Consider the following 11357-nt stretch of genomic DNA (forward strand, 5'->3'; position numbering starts at 1 on the left):
GACATCTGCTTCCAACTTTCAAGCAAGCTCACTGCCTCTATTTCTTCACACCTATGTACAATCTAACTCTGACTAAAAGAATATGAATTTAATTAGCTCAATACATAGGAAATGCCTTTGGTTTCCTTTTGTTCTTCTTGATAACAGAGTAACTTATAATCACAAAATGGTTTGGATTGGAAAGGACCTTAAGGATCACCTGGTTCCAAATCCCCTGCCATGGGCAGAGACACCTCCCACCAGACCAGGCTGCCCAAAGCCCCATCCAGCCTGGCCTTGAGCACCTCCAAGGATGGGGCATCCACAGCTCCTCTGGGCAGCCTGTGCCAGTACTTGCATTACTTTATTTTGAAATATACCACATACCAAAAACAGAGCTACTCAGCAAAGCACTGCTTAAGATAAAATCTGGTGTTTTTAGCATTCCCCTAATACCTACTGAAACACTTCCCTTCTTAGATAGCAAATGATAAACTGCAAACACCTATCCCTATAATCAATTAACACAAAAGGATGCAAACATACTTTTAAGGTCACCTAGCTCCCACAGATCTTAGATCACTTAAAACTATTCACCACTCTGTCATTTTTTTACATATTGATAATAATATCAAATAAATAAAATAAAATCAATAAATAAAATAAAATAAAATAAAATAAAATAAAATAAAATAAAATAAAATAAATAACTTAATGCTAGCAATACAATGTGCTTCATTGGTATGTCATGAACTTTTTTTGCATGTAGTATTTTTGCACATTTATGATAAACACTACAGTACAATGTTTTAATTCTCTTGCACAGTGTCCAGTTCTTAAATCAGACCATATAGAAATTTCAACAACTGCAGGAAAGTTATCAACTTTGGTCCATACCCTGATGCTGACAAAGGTTAATAGCAACTATTTCAGAGCAAAAACTGCTGTAGACAGTTATGGAATAACCAATTTGAGAAAACTACCATTCTAACATTGACAGGGGTTGGCAAAGGCCACAAAAGCATAAGCACTTAAATCCTCTTAGAAATCTACACCCCTCTGGATGTTCATACCATATATATGACTGTTAAATCTCCATGTAATCTGTATAGATAAGCTATCAACGTTTAGTTAATATTAATATTTAATTAATATAGCAATTTTAATCACATTTGCAGATGATGAAGACTATTTATTTTGAAACTGCAAATATATTCAAGGGGAAAAAAAAAAAAAGCCTACCGTAAATGCCGCATTTTTGTCTCTGAAACCATTTGGAAAAAAGGTGGATTTAAATTTATGCACATCATCTGTGACATCATCAGGGTTTACAGAACTGAACTGCTGAAGGTATCTTCCATAGCACTGTCGAAGTGCCAGCTTATATTCCTGAAGAACGAAGAATAAGTTATTTTTACAGTTTGTATATTACATTTCTATTTCTATAATGTGTGTTATGTGTTATTGTATTCATGTAAAAAGTATCAATGTGAGACAGCAGCTGGAAGTAAAACAATGAAGTTTCATATAAACATTGAGCAATATTATTTCAAATGTCAAATCTCTCAGCAAAGGAAGGTTAAAGTATTTAAAAGAAGAACTTATGATTAAAGTAAACAAACTCCTAAATCACAAGTATGACATATCAGAGAACAAGTGTAAAGTCTGATCTTGGGGTAACGTAATAAAATCAAAGGGCTCCTGGAATATCCTGGGGGGTTTCAGCAGTAATGATAATGGTACTACACTTCTGAGAAAGGTATTTTATTAAGCAGAACTTTATAAACAATATACAGACATCATCACTTCCCCATTTCCCTGATGTCAATGCAGAAAGGAAGAGTGTCTTAACATCAGAACTCAAACACTCTGAGTAAGATCAAGAAAAAAAGAATGAAACCAGCGACAACTGGAATTACTTAAGGCCAAGTCAGTGTTACTAGACTAGAAATCGCCACTGGGTCTTTAAAACTGATAGCAAACGGGATGCTGAGCTTTATGTGTCATTTAGCACGCACCTCCCCAGCAGCACTTTGGTCTGTTCTAACATCAGACTGAGACTATGGCTCAGCTCTGACTCAGCTGCCCAAGTGCCACTTACTTACTGAATCACCTCCACCACTTCCTGCAGCAAAGATTATTTAGAGCTTTCTCTACCAACTTCACTAACACTAGACCACATACACTCCAGCCATGATAAATTCTGGGGAAAAAAAAAAAAAATGATAATAACTAATTTCTACTTGTAAAAAATGATCCTTTGATGTTTAATCACAGAAAATCCAAAAGCATTTCCTTGGACCCACTCTTTTCAGTTTAAATTCCTACCACCACAGTAACACTTACCCCAAACTTTTAATCATCTGAGGAATCTTACTGACATGACCCTATTATCTCTTTTGCTGTGTGAAAGGAACTGCCATAGCCAGAAACTTTTACTTTCTGCGGACAGGTATGGGCAGTTGATCACCTGTGTAAGCTAATGCATAGAGTCAGCCTGTGATAACTCTTAGAATCCTAAACCACGGTTCAGAATGCCACTAAGCTGGGTACTAATATAAAAACAAAAGGTGATTCCTCTCCCAAACAGCTTACAGTATATAAGAGATAAGAGACAGATAGAGACAGAGAGGAAAAAGAAATGAGTCAGTACTGATTAGTATGATGACTAACGGGCTAACCAATTTCAAGATCTATGACATAATGAACTTAGGTGTGTCCTAAAAGATACATAGCAGATGTATAATGGAAAGAAATTTAAAGTGAGATTGCATGAAAATAAATAGCAGGAGGACAGAAAGTTAAGCTGGTGCTTAATCACTGGTAATGCATTTTAAAAGACTATGCAGCATTAAGTATTACGTAACATAAAGGGGGATTGCAATTTAAAATAATCACCAGCAGTTTCCAACTAAGATTCAAAAGGGACCAAAAGAATGTTGCATTTATGCAAGAGGCTCCACCCTGCCTATCACAGAACTTGCTGTTACACCACATTCATCTTTCCTGTAATGCATTTAAATTTTTAACTAACATCCATCACGTTTTTTCCTCTTTTCTCCAGAGAAAAAATATGGATACAATGAAAACTACATCTGTAAAGTCAACGAAATGCACTTAAAAATGGGAGTTCCAAGGACAGCTCACTTCAAAATTTTAGGCTAGCCAGCAAGAAAACTTTTTCTACAGCATCGATAAACTTACCTTTACTGTAGAAAACCATATTACAACAGAGGTTGGAAGCTGTAAATTCTCAGACTTCTAGATTATTTTTAGGCAACATTGGGCCAGGTCTGGAAGCTCCTTGAATATAAGGGCCAAATTACCACACTTGAGTCATGCCATGGGAAGCCAATGTATAGAGGGCAGGGTTTGATTTATTTGAAATAACTTCCTACTGAGTAAACTGTGAGAGCAGCACTTCCGAGCACTAAAAGCTTCGTGTAATATTCAGAGCAATTCCTAGGCCCAGCAGCTGTGAAAACTTAGGGAAATATGAATACGAGCAAAACCTGAATGGAATTGCCTAGGCAATGAAGGAGCTATTAACAAATGCAGTTAGTTCTTCAAGACCTTTCTTAAGAATTTCTGTGAATATTCCCAAACCTATACCATGAACCTGGTACTTCAGTTATAATAGGCACCACAGTTATAAACTCTTCTATATGCCTTCAGCTTACCAGTGAGTGTTGCGTGTTGCTGAAGTTCAGCTTCAGCTTGCTGTTCTTTATGCAGGAGGCAGGCCACTTCTGTGGAATTCTTTAGGGCAGATGCAGAGAAGGATATAGAAGACTTTGCAACATTTGCATGACCCTCATACCTGTCTCCAGGTCTGTGGAAAAGCTCAACTACTAGCTACTTATAAACACTTTCCACAAATAGCATAAATAGCATTTATTATCGCTAGGCTCCATAAGCAAAGGGCATAATAGTGTAAGAACAGTTTCACTGGATGTATTCCTCCAACAGACAGGTCCTCAAACTATCTTGATACACTTCCAATTATGCCTGCTACTTTTCTAGGTGAAAAGGATGAATCTAACAGTGTCATATGCTGCAGAGAATAACAATAACAACTTTTTTAAAAGTGACAATAGGCGTTTAACTGCTTTCCTAATGGAAAAGTCAATAGAGTGTTCTTAAAAACTGTTTTCAGTTTAAACACAATGTCAGTTATATGTTTTTTCTTTTGCTGGTGGGGACAGAACAAGAATATGAAATTTCTTCAACAGAATATAAATCCAAATATATTTTTTCCTCAATATTGTTATAATAGTTCCAAATAACATATAAAAGAGTTTAAAAGAATTTTTTAGGAACCTCAAAAATGTACTTATTTATGCAATGAGGTCAAGTTTTTAGCAAGACACAATCTCAGATGCTTATCTCTGTAGAATGAAACAATACAAAGACTTGAATATATCAAGATGACATATAATAATAGTAAGCTTAACACCAAAAATAACAGATGAAATCATGCTTTCACTTTGGTAAAATTTAATACCCCATTCTAAATAATAATAATAACAACAACAACCATTTGGTTTAATCTAGTTTTTTATTCCCATTATATTCAAAAATGAAGAAGTTACAGACACGTTCCAAAGCTCTTCTTGGAACAGTGTTACAAATAAATTATAGACTTTCACTAACTTTTCAGCTATAAATACATTTTTTCTATTACAATCGAATTTTAAAAAGAATAATACTATCAAAATCCTGTATCTGAAGTAGGTGGAAAGCACACCATTAAAATATTTATTTGATTGTCTCTTAACAGACACACTAGATAGCTGGAGTTATAGCCTAGAAATGTAATATTGATCAAATAAGAGTTTTCCAGTATGTTCCTAGGAAAACGTAGGATGATGATGGATCATTACAAACACAAAATCACACTAAACAGATGGCATGTATTTAGGAGCTGCACCTTTCTCTAAATTACATGTATGCTAATTCTCATCAAACTTTAAGCATATTCTCTCAAGCAGCTTTTCAAGAACTGAAACATTATAACAAATCAACCCATGATTGTGTAGTCCCTTAGCATTTCTGCTCCGCACCTGTATCACTCAGAACCACACACCATTCCTCAGACCCAAAAGAATGACTTGCAGTTAACTTTCAACTGTACTTTGAGCTGCTTCTCAGCCTTGCTTTGTAACTGCCCTTGGAAGACCCAGACTTTATGGCATGATCTTCGACACAAGTATCACTGAGGTAATGAGCAGCACGCCTTTGAAGGTGTTTTTTTCTCAGCAGACACAAAGGACAAACATTATGTAAGAGCATAACATAATAATAGCCCTACTGAGTCAATAGCTACCCCGGCTCCAACTGCAGCCAATAACAGACGACTAGATAAGAGTTCATAAAACTGTCATGTCATAAAACACTCCCTGAATACCCTCAATGTCTTCAACAATCTACAGCTCACACTGTAAACTTGTCATGTTTCCTTGGTACCCAAAGAAAGAAGGTACCCAAGGAAAGAAGGTGCCCAAACTTTCAGCATTCATACCATCCTGTGGCAAGAAATTCCACAGCTTTAGTACACATTCTGTGAAGATCCAGTCTGCTCTTGTCCAAGCTTGCCACCTACCAGCTTCATTTGATGGTGTTATATTAGAAGTGGAAGTGTACACGATCAGTCCCTGTTCAGCCTCTTCTTTCACTCATGATTTCACAGACCTGCATTACACTCTGCTCAGTGATCTCTGTTCCTAACTGTATAGTCATAGCCTACTTTTGGTTTTTGTGTGGAAGCTGTTTCACGCTTTTTGTCATCCTCATTACTCTCTCCAGATTCTTGCCTTGTTGCAATTTATCCTTTCTAAGGAGACCAGAAGTGCACACAGACTTCAAGATGCAAGAGCACCATCCATACATGCAGCTGTTATAATCGATGTCTGTTTTCTGTTCTCTGTTCCCCTCCTAACAATTCTTTACTTTCACTTTTAGTTTACTGAGCACTGAGTTGACATCTCTGTGGAGCAAACCACCACTACAAATACTGAATAAAGATTTTGCAGTGTTCAACTTTAAAGAGGCAACAGTTGCATAGAAAATGTAGATATAGCAAATATATCCCAAAAATGGCAATTTTACAATAATAAATTAAAGATACTCTCTCACCAACTCTCAATGGGATTATTTTGTAAAAGTTTTTGCTACTTTCTAAACAGCTTCCTATAAAATATCATTAAAAAATAAAGTAGCATAGAAGCATAATGAAATAAAAAAGACTGTGATTGAGACTTTTCTGTTTTGATATGACTTACTTTGATCTGAACAAGGGAATCACCAACTTTCAGAAGTTTGTCATTGTAATAACAGTCTGGCAGTCGAGGCTTATATTTGTTCCAAATATTAAACAAAGTATTTGCACTAAAAATACAGGAGAAAAACATTCCAGATTAGACTGGCAGTAGACTCATCATAACAAGTAAACAAATCAAGAAAACTTCAAATTATGAAAACCCCCTTCTTCCAAATGTATTTGAACCTCTACACACTTCAAAACAAGTGATCATTAAAACTGGATTTAACAAGCAGCCAAGGACATTTCTGGGTTTCATTTCTGTCAACAGTTTTTATCACACAGATTTTTTAAAAAGGATGAATTGTTTTGTATGTAAATACTTAATAAAATGTCTTAATACAAGTCCCTTTGCATTGTTCAAACACGGTCATAACTGTCAAATCTGTCCCACTTTTCAGATTGTATCTGAGAGGCTCTGTAGAAACTATTTGGTATTTTAAGGAAACTCAATGGATTACAACTCAGACCAATTATTGGACCAGAAACTACAAGCAGTAAGAGTAGGGAAAAAAAAAAGATCCCCAAATAATAATGGTTGTCTGGTAGCAGCAAACTTAGGAACTAGTAGCCATGAAAGAAACTGTAGAACTGTACCAGGAATCACAAAAAGAAGGAAGTCATTAGAAAGCCTCTAGCATGAAATGTTTGGGAACTTTAAATTGTAAAGGGTGGGACTCAAAGAGAGCAAGCAAATGACATGTTACTAAAAAGGAAAAAAAAAAAAAAAGATTTTATGGCAATAGCTGCCACCTTAGACTTCTTTAAGAAATCTATATTCAAGCTGGAAAACATTAATTGATGAGGCAGACTGCTAATAAGCACAGGGATTTTTCTGAAAAGAATCCTATTACAGAACTAACAGTATTGACAGTCTTAACAGCACCAGGCATCTCTTACATTTATTCTCTTAACAAATCACTTCTACTAAAACCTCAGCAAAGAGTGCCTTGTGAAACCACAGCATCTACATTATTCATAGGTAGCAATTTATAAGGAAGGGAAATAACTAAAGAGAAGGGAATGCATGTTGGAAGATAACCTTCTAGCTGGCTTCTCATGTCTAAACTGTGTGGTTTCTGGTGTGAGATATCAGGATCTTTTCACTCTCCTGAGATAGTAAAAAGATGGTAGATCTCCTAAGATGGTAGACTAGAATGCAAGACACTTTCTTCAGCTGTTTTCTGACATTAAGGAATTTTGAATCCTTTTTTACAGTCTCCCAGACAGTTCTTCACTGTAGCTTATAAGACTTCCAGTAAAAAAAGCACAATAAGAATCATCAATTTTCCCACACAGAAAGCTACAAGCCACCTTCACATTTCAAGGTGAAACAGATGGCTGTATGAGCAACTTGTCAAAATGATCTCTACACCAAAGAATTACAACACTCATAGTCTTTTTTTTTTTTCCCCTAAAAGTATCACCTCGGCACAATTTTTGGTTCTTGGAAGTAAACAGCAAAGAAAGAAATGGGACATTCTAGAGGTGTATCTTAAAAGGAAAATGCAGTAACAGCACAAACCAGGCCAAAAGCAACGACCTGAATACAATCTTCTCCCACATTACATCTTTGAAGAAAATCATAGCCCAGTCTAATAAAGAGCACCTTCTAGGTGGAGAATGCGTTCCTCCTGGTCCATCTGTAAGCAATTAATTGCTGGGTGGCTACTGACCTCTTACACCAACAGGAGACTACCAGTCTGGCCAGTAGGGGTAAATCTGCAAAGAGGCTCCAAAGGAAGGAATCAGTCGGGCATCCAAGTGGAGTCCCTTTGGACTATCATGGCAAGAAACTTAGGAAAAGACTTCCAAAGTCCTAAAGGTTTGATATATACTACTTGAGGGAGAAGAAAAAAGCTAATTATCAGGCTGTAAAGTAACTGATAGTAAGAATGACTGTGGGAAGAGGTCTGGAAGGTAAGACTAGCAAATTTCTTCAGGATGATCAGCTGGAAAACCCCCAGCGAAGGCCATCCTTACTTTTTGTTTTGAATACTCTATTAAGAAGTGAGATCCTTAGCTGCAGCAATAAACTAGTGACAAATCTGACTAGACTGCCAACTTCAATGGGGACATTCAGGTGAAATATATCTGCTACAATGCCATGACTAAGTACAAATGAGTGCATGATACAGGAATGTTCCTTTGACACAGACAAAGAAGAGTGAGACACTTCCCAAACAGCTAATATGCCTTTCCTTTATATACATGTAGGCTGTAGGACACCAGAATAACAAGTTAAGCAAGTGAATTCTCAGAAAAATACTGGGCTTCTGGACCTCAGAGGTGAAGCTTCTTCATTTCCAACCAGTCTATGGATAAAAAAAAAAAAATATTTTCCTGAAAGGTCAATCCTTAATATTTTGCATAGGGTAAGGACCACGCAGCTGTATTTCTGGGTCACAAGTCTTTGCTACAATTAGTACAGGATTTTCTGATACTGATCAGAAGATGTCTTATTGAATGAGGGTGGCTAAACCGCACAACATGAAATAAAATCAATAGTTTGTGTTAATTCCTTGATGTTCCCATTGCCCAAAGAAATGGGTTAAAACAACTTATCATTTAGTTGAGGGAAAAACATTTTTGATTGCTACTTCTTCTGCTGGAAAAGATTCATAACTCCAGCACAGGGCATGTAATCTGTATTTTTTGTTACTTACATTAGAACATTATAAGTGCCTAAATTACGGCCTTACTATTGACTTATCGACATCAAAGGCTGACAGCATTGGAAGAACGAAGCCGACAGTCTTCTAAAGTGTACATATGTACCATGTGGAAGCTCATTTTCTTGCTTCTGTAATAACAAGAGCACTTTAATCATCAACCAAAATCATGCCAGAAAAAGTAGCTTGACAAATGACAAGGCAAGAATTCTTTAGAGCATTTAGGAAACCATCTGCAATAGCCATTACCTTCAGAAATTCTTAAAAGCAACTAGACTAAGGCTAGTTCTGCAACCAGCAATTTTGAGTTATCAAACAATGAGAAAGCAAGGGAAAAACAGCATGGAAATTTCAAGCACAAACAAATACCCGTGACTGTGCTAGCTACCTCAGTGTGTGTGCTAATAAGCAGAATTCTAGTTTTCTACCTCCATAACGTCCCTACACATACAAAAAATGTCAGAGGATGCAGAGCCATGGGGAGCTTAGTGTTATGCAACGTTCTCCATGCCTTGGAGCTCTGGCATGGGTCACTCACTACTATCACCAACTGCTGGGATCAAGACCCAGGTAGTGTTAGCTCTCATCTCCTTGTGAGCTGCAGAATTCTTTAGATGGGAAAATGTTCTCATGCCAACTGAGCCAGCATGGACATGGGTAACATCTACAAAATACCAGTTCTAAAAAGACAGAGCCTCATCAGGTCAAAATATTCCAGAGGGGAAGGTAAAGAACTGCTTGGAGACACTGTTCACAGAAACTGATTACTTGACGTGACATTTGCGAATGGATCGGTTTCAGCATGCCCAGCTCTCAACCAGAAGATACAATGAATGTGTTCATTATCAGCAGTTTTCTGCTGAATTGGTGTTGTGTGAAGCAGCTGAGTGGCATTCCTTCCTCTGAGGGGCCTACAGGGGATACTTTTGAAGTAAGAATACAGATCAGCTAAAGCAAAAAACAGTCTGAAGCTATAAATGAAGGGCTTAAAAATACCAAAGCACTGAAATCAGCTGCTGAAGCAATACCAAAAGCCAACACACCAGGATTTAAAATACTAGAGGCAAAGGCCTGGAGACCCATACCCGAGTGACAGATCTAGGCCTAGACCTAATGATGAACGTGCCACATAAACAATTTAGAAATCCAGAATACTTAGAAAAGGAGAGCTCTCCAGTGCAGACAAATGATAGACTGCAGAATCTGAGTACAACCTATGTCCAGCTCCTTTAGAGAAAGGCTATTTGTAGACTGCATCTAGGAAAGTACCAAGTGAAATATGTAAGGACTGAAGCCGCACGTAAGTGATAAGCTAAGCACCCTGTAGCCTAACTGCTGTGCTCTTTTCAAATTAAATTACGGTAACGGGAAACTTTCATTTTCATGTTAAAGATCTGTGAATTTAGTCTAGAACACAGCTCAGATAACAACAGGAGAAAATCAACTATTTAGCTTAAAAGAAGCAGTTGAACATTTACGTTATAATATACCTAAACACAGCAGGGAGAGCTACATGAGAAATGCACAGTCTGCATAAGACATATGCATGAACTGTGAATCATCCACCGATTTTAGTTGCTCTATATTAACTGCACCAGAAAATGTAGAGCTCTGCATACCCACAGATAGGCATGTATGTGAGCAAACAAATATGCACAATTATACTCGCCATATGTTCTGCCTGCATCGCCGTGTATAAAAATATACCTACGTAGACACGGCCATATGCACGAGGGGAGCCGTGTGTCGCTATCCTCGCGTGGCCCTGCTGGGAGCACATCTTTCGGGGCAGGCACAGCCCACCCGCGCCCACCCTCGCAGCCAGCAGCACAGCTTGGTGGGCTGCCAGCTGCTCCTTCAGGAGGGTTTTCCGGCTGAAGAGCTCAGGCAGCTCTGGTACCGCTGCAATGCCAGCAGCCACAACACCCTGCGCTTTCTTCCCACGGTATTCACTTGGAGGAGGTGCAGAAAAAGGAGGTGTTGGGGTTTGGGAGGGTCTCATTTAGAATCATGGGGTCATTAAGGTTGGGAAAGCCCTCCAAGACCATCTGGTCCAAGCACCCCCCTACCACCAATGTCACCCACTAAACCATGTCCCCAAGCACCACGTCCAACCCTGCCTGCAACACAGGCAGGGGCGGCCCCTACCCGCGGCGCTGCAGGTCGTGGCGCTGCGGCTCGGCCTCCCCCGCGCCCCTCAGGCGCCTGAGGAAGCCCAGGACGTCCCGCAGCTCGGCCTCCAGGCTGTCCACCACCGGGTTGCCCGGCTCCACGGCCCCGTAGAAGGCAGCCGCCGGCGGCTCCGCCATCCTCCGGCCCGGCCGCGGCGCGGCGGCGTCGCCAAGCAACGGGCACGGGCTGCGGGCCTGCCCGGGGACATGGCGGCC

The 11357-nt window shown here is 38.8% G+C and overlaps 1 protein-coding gene across 3 annotated transcripts in view; it reads right to left on the reverse strand.

Annotated features, from left to right (window-relative positions):
* Positions 1-11315, reverse strand: part of CFAP54 (cilia and flagella associated protein 54) — a 113292-nt gene extending 101977 nt beyond the window's left edge. For 2 of the 3 annotated variants that reach the window (XM_072036319.1, XM_072036316.1), the window contains exons 1-3: positions 11119-11315; positions 6261-6366; positions 1222-1368 (exon numbers count right to left, since the gene is read on the reverse strand). In XM_072036319.1, the coding sequence (XP_071892420.1) occupies positions 1222-1368; positions 6261-6366; positions 11119-11279 (414 nt within the window). In that variant the 5' untranslated portion in view covers positions 11280-11315. Of the gene's footprint in view, positions 1-1221; positions 1369-3183; positions 3302-6260; positions 6367-11118 lie in introns of those variants that run through there. The other variant, XM_038173083.2, reaches the window with a different exon arrangement.
* Positions 11316-11357: the final 42 nt, after the last annotated feature.

This window comes from Anas platyrhynchos, chromosome 1, assembly GCF_047663525.1.
Source record: "Anas platyrhynchos isolate ZD024472 breed Pekin duck chromosome 1, IASCAAS_PekinDuck_T2T, whole genome shotgun sequence".
Lineage (NCBI taxonomy): Eukaryota > Metazoa > Chordata > Aves > Anseriformes > Anatidae > Anas > Anas platyrhynchos.